Here is a 16,796-nt window from a genome sequence, read left to right as displayed (position 1 = left end):
GGTCTGTTGTGCTGTGTGATTCTATTTAAATGTAGCATGAGGTCAGGTGGCGCCCTCTTGTGTTTGAAAAAGCGAGGGATGCTTGTATTCCATTTATATCATTATGTCATGCTTATATTAAAAAAGAAAAAAAAATCACATTCCAAAATCATATTTTAAAATAAAGAGATGCTTATATTTAAAAAAATAAATCACATTCCAAAATCGTATTTTAAAATAAAGAGATTCATTTTTTTTTTTTAAATGTGTACAAGCTAAAAAAACCGAATCTATTTTATTATATAATGTGACACCGTCGTACACCAGTACATCAGATCTATCTTCCATACAATTACAGTTTACAATTTAGGCATTTAGCAGACGCTCTTAATCCATTCTGACCTGAGATCAGATTCTACAGATTCTACATCCTGACAGTTTTCTGAAAAATCTATGTTTCTATGTCAGTCGTTCTTCGATTTTTCAAAAATAGCAGACTCATACAGAGGACCACAATGGAAACAAGACCAGGCCCTCCTAGGGGCTTGGCCCAAAGCCTGTTAATAAATCAATCTGTGTCTCTACCCCACAGACTCTGCGTAAGAAGGGCCTCCTAAACGGTGTGTGTGTCTCTACCCAACAGACTCTGCGTAAGAAGGGCCTAAATGGCTGCGACAGCCCCGACATTGAAGCCGACGACTCTGCCGGCCAGAGCCCGGAGTCAGAGGAGAAATACCGTAAGATCAACGAGGACATCGACCTGATGATCAGCAGACAGAGACTGTGTGTAAGTTCCTCTCGTCGCATTTATTGTCATTTGGTGTTTTCAACTTCAACAGGGTTCGCCCTATAGTGTAGTGGTTAGAGCATGTGTATATGACTTTCATGAGGAAGGTTGTGGGGTCGACGTCAGCAACCTGGGCTGGGCATGCGGTCGCAGCCGGTTCCTAACGCCAAATCAAAATGGGTTCAGATCTGAGCCAAGTCTCTATGAGGAGGCGTGTCTGGAAGCCTGTCCTGGACGGCGTAATCCGGACGTAAAAAAACAAATCCAGTATTTTCAATTTCGCACCGTTTTGGAGATCCGCAGCCAAATACATACAGTATTAATTTAGGGGTCCTTGACACGGAAAAAGTGTTGAAAGCCACTGATAATTATAGCCCTTCGCTAAATCCCACCCCAAAAAGCGATTGTCCAATGCCAATCCAAATACTTTAGCAACTGTTATGCTATGCAGGTCAAGCTTTCACCACCTCATACTGTAGCTGTCAATGTTATTTTGCATGGCTGTGTTGTTGAACATATACACAGCTTAACGTCGAGAAAGTTACACGACTGACCCACCCAGGTGATGGCAATAATACTAATGGCCATAGTCTTACCGTGTAACATGAAAACTCCTGTCGGGTGGTGGTTAAAAGTTCCCTCTGTCATTTCCTGGTATTTCTAGTTGATTTAAAATAATGTCATGCAAATTTGTCCAGTGCATAGCCTACTGCAGGCCTATGGTTGACTAGATTTAGAAGACATCTTGATGCTCTTGCTACTGAAATGATCGATTATACATTTATATGGAGAAATCCTGTCATTTAACATGAAATTAAATGAAATGATTACTATATTTACCCAGGGTATCTGGGCTAAGCTCAAGAACTTGTTTCCAGCCAGGCCCTGCTCATAGAACATTTCATCGTAGTGGTTCAATGCCTTGTTCAAGGGCACTTCAGCGGTGGTAATTTTAACGTGTCGGACCGCTGATTCGAACTGGCGACCTTCCGGTATCAAGACCGCTCCGCAATCCGTTCGGCCACCACTGCCACATGCATCTCTATGGGGGAGAAGGACAGCTTGGCCTGTCTCCTCGATGCTAACGTGCCTATTGGACAAGGACGGGTTGGGGAGGGACATAGCGAAGGGCTAATCTCCGTGTCTGTCTGTCTGTGTGCGTGTGTGTCTGTCTGTCTGTCTGTGTGCGTGTGTGTGTGTGTGTCTGTCTGTGTGTGTGCGTGTGTGTGTCTGTCTGTGTGCGTGTGTGTGTCCTCCAGCAAGCCCTGCCGCCCTCCAACTACGACATGGGAGTGTCCATCGCGGGCAGCAACTCCAGTGGCCTGCTGTACTCTCACCCGGCCATAGGGGGCGCCCTGTCCAACCACAACCTGCTGCCCCTCAGCCACAGCCACCCGTCTCTGCAGCGCAGCAGCATGTCTCCTCATCGATCCCCCAGCACTGGAAACGCTGGTAGGAAGCAGTGTTGTTTTTGGCAGCAAGATTACAGTTGGGTGCCACCGATATTGTCCCTTATCATTTGACCCATTTAGGCCTGACCTCAAAATTTAAAAAAATCCTTCTAAATCCTCCAGTTTTCTGAAATAAATATTTTCACGATTTTTCAAAAATAGCAGACCTACAAGCTATTTAGCTATTTTTCAATAGCTAAATTATAACATAATGTTTAAAACACCAAAAGGGGTTCCCGACCAAAATGGGTTAACTGTCCTTTTGCGCAGATCACACAAACCTCAGCAAAAAGAAAAGGACAATATCGATGGCCTCCAACTGTAGATTAGATTTTAGTTTTAGTCATAGTCTTTGGAATAAAACTTAATTTTGTTTAGTTTGAGTCACATTTTAGTCACCTGGAATGTTTCAGTGTATAGTCTAGTTTTAGTCGACTAAATGTCATAAGATTTTAGTCGACTAAATCTACAGTTGATCTAGTCGACTAAAATGTATTTTGGCGGGCCTTGATGCCGTCGTAATGGCTGATTTTACAATTGCTGAAAATAGTCGAACTACAAGCCCACAACTCAGTCACCCAAGACTCAGTCTAGAGTCTAGACTTAGTAAAACAGGCTTGTACTCGGTGAGTTATTTTTTAATCTACACAAAGCAAAGCAAAGTTACTATATTTACCCAGGGTAACTGGACTAAGCATCAGATACTTGTTTACAGCCAGGCCCTGCTCATAGAACATGTCATGGTAGTGGTTCAATGCCTTGCTCAAGGGCACTTCAGCGGTGGTAATTTTAACGTGCCGGTCCGGGGATACGAACTGGCAACCTTCCGGTATCAAGACCGCTCCGCAAACCGTTCGGCCACCGCTGCCACACCAAATCTCTCACCAAAAAAATAGCAAATCTACAAAATCACAACACTGTTTCTAAATTCTAAAAATTAACAGTGTAATAATCCAATGGGGTGCCGTGGTGGATGACAAAGTTGTAACTTGTTTATAAAGGGTTCCCAGAGTAAAAAAGGTTTGAGAACCACTGCACTGTGTGCACAGCAGCAGGCAGAGGCAGCACAGCATTTCATTATACAAACATATAACGGTTAAATAACGTTTGTGCGTCTCCTTCTGTAACTTCCCAACAGGACTGATGGGGTCAGAGCTGCCCAACGTGGTGGTCTCCAGTGTCGGTAAGACTTTAACACTAGCACGTCGGAGCGGTCTTTCTGACCGATTTTGAGATTTTTAAGTGGATTTTCTTTGCCCATGAAGTCCTGAGAAAGTTCCCCTTGCATGACTTTTTCTAAATGTTCGATTCAAATCATCTCTGTTTTTTTTTCCATCTGAAACGTTTTGTAAATATGACTTTAGGCATGCTTATACCTACTATATCTACACTTTTTCAGTCAAATTGACCGCCGTCCGCCCGTCCCCCTTTCTCCCCCGCAAGCAGTGATGTTCACACCTCCCTCCCAGCTGGAGACGGCCATTGTTCAAGCTAATGGGTCATTTGCATTCCAAATTACTATGTAGACAAACTTACATTACGAATGTACTCACAACATAGACTAAATGTTGTTTTAGAGGTTATATTTGTTATATGCGGTTTGCAGAAATAATAATTAACAATATAATAATATAATTAAATGTTCTATAGTAATATTATTACATCCTATTTAATTAAATGTGCTATAGTAATATTATTACAACACTGACGACAAAAATGTAAAGTTGAACTGACACCTGAATGCTGAAGTCTCACAGACAGGGATTTCAGCTAAATACTCAAATGAAACACTCAATTTAACATCAGGATCTTTGACTGTAATTTGTGTTATAATAAAATACAGGTGTAGAGTTCAATAGATTGACTGATAATAGAGTTCAATAGGTTGACTGATAATAGAGTTCAATAGGTTGACTGATAATAATAGAGTTCACATCAATCTCCTCATTAGGACAATAAACCTGTTAATGAACCCTTCTATATAAACACACATTTGTTTCTTAAATGAAAACTAACCTTTTCATGTCTAGCTCAGGATTAGTCTAATCTGTATGATTGACAGGAGAGATGATTAGAGGTAGAGTTGTAGAGTTGTTACCACCATTAAGATCTGGACTGAAGTATGGATAGAGTTTCTCAGTGAAGGAGCAGCCAGTGAAAGAGTAGAGGTGAACTCTGGTCTCCACGTCATAAAAGGAGACCAGACCCTCCTCATAATCCACAAACACTCCCACTTTCTGGAGCTCCTCTCTTACAGGGAGGACGACATAAGGGTCATCAAGAGCCTCGTACTCATTTCCATTCCTCAGCCATATCGTCCAGTAACCATCGCCGGGACTCAGTGTGATCTTTCTCTTCCTGTCGATGGACTCTCTGACCACTCCTACATCCCACTCAGTCTGCCCTCCAACCTGAACCTCATAGTAGGACCTTCCTGAGGAGAAGCCTTGTTTTCCTAAGACAACGGCACTTCGAGAGAATCTCTCTGTGTTGTCTGGGACATTCTTCTTTACATTTCCATCACTCACTTGTTTTCCATCCTCAGACAGGATGAGGGCACAGTGTGCTGTATTAGGGTCCAGAGTTACATCCACTGCATATCGCTGGATCCTCCTCAGCTCAGCATCACGCAGCTTCTTCTCCATCTCTTGACTGAGTGTCTTCTCCAGCTGAGCCACAGCTGTCCTCACAGTCCCCACATATGAAGACTGAGGGACATTGACCTTTGTCCAGTCCTTGGTGGGTGGAGGCGTGTTGATGGATGCGAGGTTCTGGAGGAGGTGGAGGTGGTCTTCAGTGTGTGAGAGCTGCTTCAGCTCAGAGCTTCTCTTCTCTAACTCAGTGATTTCCAGTTGCAGATCTTTGATGAAGCCTTCAGCTTGTTTCTCTGTTGTTTTCTGCTTCTCTTCGATCACACCATTGAGCTCAGCCTGACTTCTCTCAATACAGCTGATCAGAGCAGTGAAGACCTGCACACTGTCTGCTATCTCTCTGTCTGCATCTTTCTTACTGAGCTCTACTGAGTGTTGGACCTCCTGAACCTTCACTCGTCTCTCTTGGATCATCTGCTGAACTTCAGCCTCTGTCTTTCCCAGCTCAGCCTTCTTTCCTTCATATGCCTCTTCCAGAGATACAATCTGATGTAACTTGTGGTCTGACTCAGTGCAGAACTGACAAACACACATGAGGTCAGTCTTACAGAACAGCTCCAGAGGTCTGTCATGTTTCTTACACAGAATGTCTTCCAGGTTCTTCACAGGGTCGATTAGTTTGTGTCGTTTTAACCTTAAGACTCTGTGATGAGGCTCCAGGTGAGTGTCACAGTAGGAGGTCAGACACACCAAGCAGGACTTCAGGGCTTTGAGTTTGGTCTCAGTACAGACGTCACAGGAGACTTCATCTGGTTCAGCAGGTTCTGGGTTTGTGCTGGAAGTTTGTCTCTGCTGCTTTGACTTCCTCAACTGATCAGCCATCTCTGAGAGAACTTTATTAATAGAGGATTTTGGTCTCTTACTGAAGGTTTCTTGACACAGCGGACACTGACACACACCACTAGTGTCCCAGTAATGTGTGATGCAGGCGTTGCAGTAGTTGTGTCCACATGGAGTGGTGATTGGATCAGTGAACACATCCAGACAGATAGAACACAGGAACTGCTCTTCGGACAGGAGACAGCTGGCAGACGCCATTTCTTCACACTGAGAATAAAAGTGAAATAAATGTTTAGTTTAGTTCAGTTATTACGCTTCAGCCCATCTGTGTCTGTGAGCAGTTAATCTCTGTCACCAAGTTTCTGGCACTTTGCTCACCCACTCCCAGAAGGCCAATAAAGAACTTCCACCCAAAATGTTTCAAATTGGCCTCATGGTGGCACTATAGGCCACTTGTTTGTTTTGCCTACAACTTGAACTTGAACTATACAGTGTAACATTGTACAGTCAAAAACACTTCTCCTGGATTCCTTGGCTCATGACAACTCGTTGTATAGGCCCAGCCTATTTCTGCCTGACAAGATAGTGTTTTCTTCAAAACACCCTTTATGCTAAACTGGTACACTATACACACTATACACAAATTCCTTTCAGATTGCTTGGCTATGATCTGCAGGTCCTGGATAGTCAACCAGGCCTGGCAGAGATCTGCCCTCAGAGGAGCACACTCCAGTTATAATAATGAGATGATGAGATAAGATATGAGATATACTTTATTGTCCCACGAGGGGAAATTCGTCTTGGGCAAAGTGCAGTAGTACATCAATGTTTATGTGTGGGGGCCAGGGGGGAGAACATGGAAAATGACAACTTTATTAGGAGAAAAACAACGAATACAAGATAAGAATTAAAAGCAATAAAACAGTACAAGTTGTAAAAGATGGACGGAGTCCTCTTTAAGCAATATGAACGTGTGCATTATAGAAGAGAAAAGGTTTGTGATAAACTGTGGTTACGTCTCTGTCTGTCTCATATGTGAATGAACGGACATCCTGCTTCGCGCCTGTCATTTACCGTAGTACCAGCTCTACACAATGTTACCGTATATGACACAGTAACTAACAAGTTGATATCAAAATTCTATACTTCTGTACTTCCTGGTAACTCGCCCCTAGTTTTACCAAAGATTGGACTGGAGAACTGAATATGAAAATTAGGGAAGCTGATCTTGCCTGGAAACATTTTTAATGTAAATATTCTCTCTTAATGAATAATAAATCATTATGTTTATTACTCACCTGTGTTTAAGTTGTATAAAACGTGGTGTTGACAGAAGGTTCTGTAGAATACAGTGAGTCGCCGACACCAAACCTTTCACTGTAGTTTCGTTTCAGTAGAATTTCCTCACTGTCAGGAACTCCTCCTTGTGCTGTAGCTGTTAACCCTTTCCTGCCACCTGGAAGGAAGAATAGGCGTACAGTATACTCAGAACTAAAGTAGCAGTACAACTATAGAGGGTATGCGTATGCATAAAGTCAATGGCAAATCTAGCGGTAAAGTGAGTTTAACGTCATTTAACCCATTTTGGGGCGGGAACCCCTTTTGGTGTTTTAAGCATTATGTTATGCTTTAGCTATTGAAAAATCGTGAAAATGTGGTGCAAATCTTTGAATATATTCTTTCAGAGTGAATGTTTTTAACTTGAATCTTATCATATATAGCATCATATATACCTTCTTATCCTATATTGCACTGGTTCCCAAAGTGGGGTCTGGGGACCCCCAGGGGTCCTTGAGGGAGTTCCAGGGGGTCCCCAGCTAAAGGATAGTTTGGAATCAAGAGTGTACAATTTGTACACTCTCAGAGTTAAATTAACATTGATTTTACAATATAAATATAAATTGGGGTCTCAGAGATAGAAATGCCATTAAATGGGGGTCCGTAGCCTAATGCATGTCAAACTGGGGATCCTTGAAATTAAACAGGTTGAGAATCACTGCTAGAGCCGTAAAAATCTTCCCTTATGGGGGTCCCTGGCATATCTCTTCAAATGGGGGTCCGCAGGGACTAATTAGTGTCAATGTGGGGGTCCTTGACATGAAAAGGTTCTGGGAACCGCTGCTATATTGTACCTTGTAAAACAATCCAACCTCTTCCCTGTCATTGTTTCATCAGGAAATGGCAGCTATAGCAACCACTGCAGCTCTCCAGGGATCATGTCTCAAGTGGGCGTGTCTAAGAACATGCACGCCAAGAGCCCACCCTCCCTCAACATGAACCGCAAGCCTGACCTGCGCACACTGCTGCCCCCTACCGGCAGCAACAAGAACAACATGCCAAACATTGTGAGTTTTCACTGGCCCAACAAAGCGCCAAAGATGGTTGTGTGTATATATATTCCCAGTAGTAGACCATATTCACATGGTGGCGCCATGTTGGCACTTTGCATTGAAAAAGCAGGATGGCAACGGGGTGGCATTTCATTCATTCTTTCAGCGCCATTGCCGTACATCTAGGTAAATTGAAGCCTATTTTCTGACACTACGCTTACCACCATTGCCATTGATTAATGGCAATTGCGCTTTTATAGTGCATTCGATCGATCGAGCCATAATGCTATTTATGTTAGCCGGTTAGCTAGCTATGTTGTTAGCACAGCACTGGATCGCCCATCTTAGATCGTCGTCGCCATAATAATCCATTCTATCTGTTTCTTTCAATCGCCTGTATCTCCTATTCCTTGTCCCAGATGGCATTTTGGTCAAAACAACGTTTCTTTGACGGCACAGAGCCGGCGATGTGGAGCTATCCAGTGCCCCGGTTGTTCCTTTGGGGCTCCTTGACATGAAAATGTTTGAGAACGACTGACATTTTGTAGAATCGTCCTCAGGTCGAAATGGGTTTTAAGGTAGAAGTGAAATAAGTTAACCTTTTTGCATTTTGTTCGTTCTCTTTCCTACAGAATCAGAGAATAAACCACTCCCAGAATGCTCAGACGCTGGCGACACCCGTGGTTTCCATATCCCAAACTCTCCCTGGACAAGCGATGGGCGGGTATCCCTCAACACTGACCACGTCCTATGGGACAGGTGGGTGCAACAACGCAGGGTTTTAGTGCAGCAGTTAACCCATATACTGCCTCCTGCTGGACGCAGAGCCAACCGCAGACTGCCGAGCCTATTTCAATCTATTTCACTGGACTGACATCCTGTCTGGAGTGTCCATCTTTAATGCTAAATAAATAGCGTCAATGCTAGCGAGCTAAAATGAAGCCATCCTTGCTCTAGAAAGCGCCAATGTTTCCATCTAAACCACCGGATAATCAGCAAAGACCTCCGAACATCGCACATTTTATCCAAACCATGGAGCTCCGTAGATTTCGAGTTATTCAGCTCTTTAGTCAGCCTGTATAATGGGAGGTGGACGGCAGCGCGGTTGCGCAATCCGGTCTAGGATCGCTAAAGAAGAAAAGGCCAAGCCAAAATAATAATAATACAAAATAAATCAGCGATCCGGTTTGATTGAATAAAGCTTATCAGACGGAACATTACGCCAGAAGCAGTTGCTAGTTGGATTCCTTATGACGGTTAATTTCGTCAACTTTATGACGGTTAATTTCGTCAACTAAAGAACTATGGCGAAAAATGTTCGTCGGATAATTTTTTTCCCCCTGCCCGAAAATGAAATAAAACTAAGCTATGTATGGTGATAAAAACTATGACAATTTACTATAATTTATTTACAATTTTGGCGACCAGTAAAAACTAAACAAATATGTCTAGTGCTTGGTTGTGCGAGTGTCACACATGAAAATAGCTGAAACATGAAATTGTGATAGAATTTGTGAATAGAAGTGAAATAGAACTTTATTCAAAAGATTGACTAAAACTAAATCTGTCAAAATGACCACCGTTGTGACTTTGTTGGTACAGTGTTTGGTATGAAGTCCATGTGTGGTGTGTGTCTACAGAGTAGTACTATCAGGGTGACATGTTTTATTGTGGTGTGTGTGTGTGTGTGTGTGTGTGTGTGTGTGTGTGTGTGTGTGTGTGTGTGTGTGTGTGTCTACAGAGTACTCTCTGGGAGGTGACGTGATGTCCTCTCTGTCTGGGTTTGGGACCTCTGGACTGGGCTCAGCGACGCACTGGCAGCAACAACACTTACACACTTTACAGCACTCAGCACTAGGACACATGGGGTAAGATATGCGCGTGTGTGTGTGTGTGTGTGTGTGTGTGTGCGCGCGCGCCGTGCGTGCGTGCATGCGTGAGTGTGCTGTGCGCGTGTGCACTTTTTTACAGTACAGTACTGTAGTTCATGCAGATTTGGATCTTGTCTCTCGAGTACTGTATGTATGCACTGTATGTATGTAAAGCTTGATTTAAAAAATAGCTTTGTTGTACAAACCATGTGTCAAATAGCAAAACATTGCCGATCTACAGGCTCAAAATGAGCCACAATGTGATGCATTGTGATCTTGTAGATCTGCCGTTTTTGCATAATTCTTCGCCTATAGTATTTTCTATTAGGGACATGCCCAGATTATGGGATGCCAGGGTTCATAAGCAGCATTAAGACGTTCTCCCTCTCCTCTCCTCTCCTCTCCTCTCCTCTCCTCTCCTCTCCTCTCCTCTCCCACAGGAACCTGTGCCAGAACTCCAACCTCAACGTTCCCTCCGGACACCAGAGCCTCCACATCAAATCGGAGCCGGCGTCCCCGCCCAGGGACCGCAGCGGCAGCATGACCAACAGCATGCTGGGAGGAGGAGGCGGAGGTGGAACCACGATGGTGGGCGGCGGCTACCCGACCGGTCGGGGGCCCGAGGCGGGGCGTTCGCCGGGCGACAGCGCCTCCAGCTGCGGCAGCTCCTACGACGGCAACGAGGAGCGCGAGGAGCACCAGCACCACCAGCAGCACCACCAGCAGCACCACCAGCAGCACCGGGCCAACGTCGACAACCTGCTGCTGCAGCCTCTGGCCAGCCAGGAGGAGCAGCACAGTCCCTCCGTGAAGCGCATGCGCCTGTCGGAGGGCTGGGCCACATAGTGAGACAAGACCAGTAGTAATAGGCCTACTGCATGCACAGTAAAATCCTTAGGGGTGGCTGTGGCCACGAGAGGGGCGCCTTTTGAGCTGGCAGCGCAAGTCTTCCATGTTTTTCTGTGGTAAAGACACACAGGCAGTCTTCCATGTATTTCGGTGGTAAAGACACACAGTCTTCCATGTATTTCGGTGGTAAAGACACACAGTCTTCCATGTATTTCGGTGGTAAAGACACACAGTCTTCCATGTATTTCGGTGGTAAAGACACACAGGCAGTCTTCCATGTATTTCTGTGGTAAAGACACACAGTCTTCCATGTATTTATGTGGTAAAGACACACAGTCTTCCATGTATTTCTGTGGTAAAGACGTGCTGGTGCGCTCCTCTTCCCAGCGCCCCGACCATCGCGCTTCAGCACTCCCGACGGCCAGTGTTTTCTTTTATTATTATTTTTGCAGCGCCCCGGGCGCTCCATAAAGCTGGGGCGCTATCTAAAGAACTTTTTTTTACCGTCTTCATTCGACGTTTACAGAACCGGCAAAATCAGCACAACAACAAACTTCTACTATGCCTCTCTCTTGTCCTCCCGCTCGCTCGCTAGACAGAGGAACTTCTCAGTCTTACACTGGAAAGTTCCACTTTTGGAAAGGATCGCCGGTCGTTTGATCCTCGATCCTGACATGTGACAACCATGATAATGTACAACCCGACCGTGAATCGTTCCACGAGAATTCCGCGTTTACGTTGTTTCAGCTAAACCTTTTTCTTTTGCTAATAACGCAGATGACAGGATGTTCGAGCAGTGATAATAACCCCAGTGGTTGATAGGTTGGGCATCACGCTGTGTGTGAGCGCTATGGACATGATATCCAAAACGGAACTTATTTTAATGAATAAAACAAGCACCGCCGGGACGTTTGTAAGCACAATATGTCCCATAGCTGGACAAGACACTTTAGTGGGAGCAGCATTAATCATGATTATACAACAGGTCGTTTCACGTTATTTCACCGGCTAATCAAAACAAACAATTCAGCCGTGCTTTTCTCTCAGAGCGCACGCAGCAGACTCGGTGGCTAGGCTAGCTAGTTTCTGTTCTCTCAGAGCGCAGCAGACTCGTGGATAGGCTAGCTAGTTTCTGTTCTCTCAGAGCGCAGCAGACTCGGTGGCTAGGCTAGCTAGTTTCTGTTCTCTCAGAGTGCAGCAGACTCAGTGTATAGGCTAGCTAGTTTCTGTTCTCTCAGAGCGCAGCAGACTCGGTGGATAGGCTAGCTAGTTTCTGTTCTCTCAGAGCGCAGCAGACTCGGTGGATAGGCTAGCTAGTTTCTGTTCTCTCAGAGTGCAGCAGACTCGGTGTATAGGCTAGCTAGTTTCTGTTCTCTCAGAGTGCAGCAGACTCGGTGGCTAGGCTAGCTAGTTTCTGTTCTCTCAGAGCGCAGCAGACTCGGTGGCTAGGCTAGCTAGTTTCTTGGGACATTTGTGGTCGTAGTGACTACATCTGTCATTGAAAAATGATTATGTTTCAGCGATTCTCTTAGTTTTAAGGGTAACTATTGTATAATTGCAATATTACACGAGAGGGTGTTCTTTAACATCATTAATGCACGCCTGCGGTACCCTAGGAACTCGCCCGCAGTGTAATATTTGTTTAATTTCAGGGGACGTCGGTTATGTCCAAGACACATACAGTATATGATATTGTGACACCTGTTAAAGCATGACAGAGATGCTCGCGCCCCGTGCCTTCTCGCGTCGGAGACTGTTACAGCTGTCCGTTGAGCAGAGACACATTTAGAAAGTGAGGAAGCGGTGGGTTCATAGCCATTCTTACAGGACGAGAGGTATTTGAACAATATTCTATGTGCAATAAAGTGTAGGCTCACTTATTTTTCTCTCTATCCTCACTGCTCGTCTCTGTACAGATAAAACTCACCCGATGCAATAGGTTTTGTGGACTAGTTATTTTTCTCTCAGAAACGTCATCTTCCATGTTGAACAACATGAGTGTTGCGTTGTATTCGGGGCGGGTTTTCATTGCGAGTAGAGCGTGTGCGTCATGAATTGACTGTAAGCGTGCGTTTTCCACAGCTGTGGATTTAAGACCAGCTCAGGGCTGGTGGTCTATAAAGTAAGGGATAATATCACCTTCAGGGAGTGTAACCACCTCGGCTTCGCCTCGGTGGTTAAACTCCCTGTCGGTGAATTATCTCCCGACAATGACCACCTAGCCAGATATTATCCCGCTTATTACATGGCTAACTAACATAAATTAATACATTGACCCAAAACACAACAAAAAAAGTATTCCATAAGTTCGCGCTGGCTGTGTCTGGCCAGCTGCAGGGCTGCAGCACTGTCGGAAAACAAGGAAGTGAGTTGATCAAATAGAATCCATTTTCGGGTCCTGCTTCGTCTATTTCTCGCTCAAATGTTTTCAAAAACATTTTTAAGAGCAATGTTTAGCTGTAAATTACATTGTGTGTCACTAGTGTGTGTGTGTTTACATGGCTGTCATGTTGGAAACAGCAGTAAATCAAGCGGGGCGCAGCCGCACAGCTGGTGCTCAGAAGGTTTGATTAGGCAGCGGTCTGTTATACAGCGGAGCGGTCATTATCGACACATAATTCACCGCTGAATTAAGCGATTGACCAATCAGAATCAAGCATTCAACCAAGCCATGTAATAAAGCGTTTTAATCATGACTTCTCTCACTGTACCTAAAATTTACGATGCCCCAAAAATTTGAATTTGGAACGTGGGCCCTGAAAATGACAACTGCGTTGGTTGTTGGAAACTTGCAATGACACCTAACGTTCCAGTTTCTCTTTTTTTGCACTGCTTTGCGCTGGTTGCAAGATAGGTGTGCCCTAAGGATTTTACTGTGTCAAACCATAGTTGGGGACGGGGTCGGTTTTGGGAGTTTCCCCTACTGTGTTCGTTGTTATGATCATATTCTTCTTGTGCTGAGTGGGAGTGCTACTGTATACATATAATGCTGACATGTATTTGAATTGGAGTAAAAAAAACAACAACTGTGTGAATCTCTAATGATATATTTTTGTTAGTCAGTATTTTAGACTACATTGACATCAGGATGTCATTATACTGGATTTGGTTGGAGCTGGGAAGGATATATATGATGCTTGTTTTTGTGTGTGTGTGTGTGTGTGTGCAAGGGCTATGGTATACGTACAATAAAGTTAAATGCACATTTGTATGCGCGTGCACGTATATAAAAATAACAAACCTAAAAGAAAAGAAGTAATCCTGGTGGTACTATGTAAGATTGAGCTACAGTATAGCTTAGTAGAACTAAGGTAAATCACTCAAGTAGAGCAAGCCTGCAATTCTGATCGACTTGTACAATTATGGGTGGAATGTTGGTTCACCCTTAAAAGCCTGACTTATACTTGGTCGTATACGACCGAGGTATAAATTAGACATTGCCATGTCATGTTGCAGGTTCAACATATCTGTGTTAAAAAAAATAAAAAATAAAAAAAGCATTGTGGATGGACGGGTTTCTGGGGCAAAAAATGTAAGACTAAAGAGAGAGAGAGCGTAAGAGAACGAGTATACAAGAGAGACGAGGTGAAAGGTGACAGAGGAAAGAGAGTGAAAGAGAAAGTGTTGGTGAGGGATGAGGAAATGAAAGCCATTCGCAACGGGTTGCACTGACAAGTAGCAAAAAAAGGACAAATCAAAGAGTTCACTTGACGTGAATCATTTTAGCAAAATGTATGAAGGTGCCGGCAATCATATAATTATACGATGTTTGAAATGTTTGACTTTATTTTCATATGACAAAAAAAATAAAAATAAGTATTTGTGGCTTTATTATATAGAATAAGCCAGTGTATGTTGTGGATATAACTTTGCGAGTCATCGGCAGAGTTTTTGGATCAAGAGAAATATATATATACTGACAGACAGGACAATGATGCATTTTGTTTTGTTTATAATGTAATGTTTTGAAACCTTATCTCTATTTAGTTGAACCAATTTGATGAATATTTTAAGAAATATCTGTGAGATTAAGAATGTGTTTATTTCTATTTAATACATTTTGGCAATTATTAAAGGCAGACAAGGCAAGTGCAGGCGCACGTAATTTTCTATTAAATGTACGTATTATGTTTAGTCAGATTTAATGTATGTAAACTAATTTAAGTTACAAAAGTTCCCCAAAAGCAACCAACCATGTGCCTACAGATATCAGCACTCTCTCGGGTCTGATTTATACATCGTTGTGACATGTTTCTGTATTAACTTTGTGATGATTATTAAAGTGAGTATATAATGTTTCTTTTGTGTCAAATTACATTTATGACCATCTGCACATGAATCAGCATAACTATGTCTACCAGTGGCGTGCACAGATAGACACTAGGGGGTGCTAGAGCACCCCCTGCCCTTTTGGCAATGTGCCCTTTTGGAAAAAAAATAGCAGACCTACAAGCTCGTAGCGCGCCACTCGGTGGCGCGCTATGAGCTTGTAGATCTGCTATTTTTCAATAGCTAAAGCATAACATAATGCTAACACCAAAAGGGGTTCCCGCCCAAAATGGGTTAAGGCAACCGGCCGGTTCCACGCGCTGCACAAGGTGCCCTTTTTTAACTTGAGCACCTGCCCCTCTAAATGTCTGTGCACGCCACTGATGTCTACACCAGTGGTTCTCAAAGTGGGGTCCGTGGACCCCCAGGGGCAGGGACGTGCACACAGGGACAAATTAGCCATTGGGCCAGTGGGGCCGTGGCCCAGGGGCCCTTGGCTCTCAGGGGCCCTTCAGGGAATTTGGACCGTCAGGTACTAGGTTTGACGCCCTGAAATGGGCTCCTGGGGCCCTTCATTGGCCATTTATTTTGTTAAATTTAGGTCAAAAAGGTGATAAAAACACTGAAAAACATAAAAATGTCGCATGCACGCACGCTATGGGGGCCCTGCAAAGATTACCGGCCCAGGGGCCCTTGTGCGGTTAATCGGTCCCTGCGTGCACACATAGAGGGGTGGCGGTGGCTCAGGGGTAGAGTGGCTGGATGGTAACCGCAAGGTTGCCAGTTCAAACCCGGGCTCCCCCAGAGTTAGTGTCGAAGTGTCCTTGAGCAAGACTCTGAACCCCTGATTGCTCCTGATGTGCTGGTTGGTGCCTTGCATGGTTTCCGCCGCTATCGGTGTATGAATGTGTGTGTGAATGGGTGAATGTAATGCACAATCTATGTAAAGGTGTGTGAATGTGTGTGTGAATGGGTGAATGTAATGCACAATCTATGTAAAGGTGTGTGAATGTGTGTGTGAATGGGTGAATGTAATGCACAATCTATGTAAAGCGCCTTGGATAAAGGTGCTATATAAATGCACCATTTACCATTTATAGACATCAAAGGGGTCTTCACCACGAATGCAGCATTTACGAATGGTGAAAGGAATGCACATGCCCCTCCTTTCCGCAAGGCAGCATTCAGTCTCCTGAACTTGCAACACAGTATTTTGCGTTGAACAAATTTGTTTCTAATGTCGTTACACCGCATCTCCACTAGCTAAAGAGTGCTGGGTTGCGGGTTGGGTCCCGAACATAGATGATCTACAATGTTCACTATAGTCTCCATCTAAATTCAAGACAACAGTTCAAATATCAACCATGGACGGACCCCGGCTGATATTAGAACTGATTGTCTTGAATCCGTGGTGCTACAGTGGTAAGATAAAGACACTTAGGGCTCCATTTTCATTCGATCTTTCTAAATACACTGTTTGGGGATTTGGCAGTGGGGAAGGGGTGTTCCCCCACTAAAGTTGGTATTTTGGTTACCTGTCTAAATCCCTAAAACACCTCCGTTACCTGCTATATTATGCATAGGTGTGGTTTGGGCGTTACAATAATGAAACCAATCATGGGTCCACGTGAATCAGCAACCTTTTATATAAGGCCTTAAATAGGCGGACTTAGCTAAAAGGTGACTTTTCTGAGCAATATTCTCTTGTAATGTTGGTCCTACTCTTTATCAACAAAAATGTGACATTGTTTTTTCATATCTTTAAGATGTCCTCGAAATGGATGGTCAGACTGCAAAAGTCATAAAATGCATCCATGAAGTGATCACCA

General features: G+C 44.0%; 2 protein-coding genes and 1 long non-coding RNA gene across 5 annotated transcripts in view; 1 reads left to right on the top strand and 2 right to left on the bottom strand.

Annotated features, from left to right (window-relative positions):
- Positions 1 to 10,845, top strand: part of mef2ca (myocyte enhancer factor 2ca) — a 47,298-nt gene extending 36,453 nt beyond the window's left edge. For 2 of the 3 annotated variants that reach the window (XM_079525202.1, XM_079525201.1), the window contains 7 exons: positions 572 to 766; positions 2,026 to 2,218; positions 3,356 to 3,400; positions 7,824 to 7,993; positions 8,611 to 8,737; positions 9,720 to 9,846; positions 10,290 to 10,845. In XM_079525202.1, the coding sequence (XP_079381328.1) occupies positions 572 to 766; positions 2,026 to 2,218; positions 3,356 to 3,400; positions 7,824 to 7,993; positions 8,611 to 8,737; positions 9,720 to 9,846; positions 10,290 to 10,695 (1,263 nt within the window). In that variant the 3' untranslated portion in view covers positions 10,696 to 10,845. The remainder of the gene's footprint in view (positions 1 to 571; positions 767 to 2,025; positions 2,219 to 3,355; positions 3,401 to 7,823; positions 7,994 to 8,610; positions 8,738 to 9,719; positions 9,847 to 10,289) is intronic. The other variant, XM_079525203.1, reaches the window with a different exon arrangement.
- LOC306940193 (zinc finger protein RFP-like) lies at positions 4,260 to 5,919 on the bottom strand (the record flags this gene model as incomplete). Its single annotated transcript, XM_079525200.1, has 1 exon — positions 4,260 to 5,919. The coding sequence occupies exon 1, from the start codon at positions 5,904 to 5,906 to the stop codon at positions 4,260 to 4,262; it is 1,647 nt and encodes a 548-aa protein (XP_079381326.1). The 5' UTR covers positions 5,907 to 5,919.
- Positions 10,846 to 13,848: 3,003 nt separating the features above from the next.
- LOC306939758 lies at positions 13,849 to 15,418 on the bottom strand. The gene is made up of 2 exons (XR_013791921.1): positions 15,349 to 15,418; positions 13,849 to 15,046 (listed from the first exon to the last, which is right to left on the bottom strand). It is a non-coding gene; the product is annotated as an uncharacterized lncRNA (long non-coding RNA).
- Positions 15,419 to 16,796: the final 1,378 nt, after the last annotated feature.

The sequence above is a fragment of the Electrona antarctica genome (genome assembly GCF_951216825.1).
Source record: "Electrona antarctica genome assembly, chromosome: 16".
NCBI classification, from domain to species: domain Eukaryota; kingdom Metazoa; phylum Chordata; class Actinopteri; order Myctophiformes; family Myctophidae; genus Electrona; species Electrona antarctica.
This window is presented reverse-complemented; position numbering and strand designations above follow the sequence as displayed.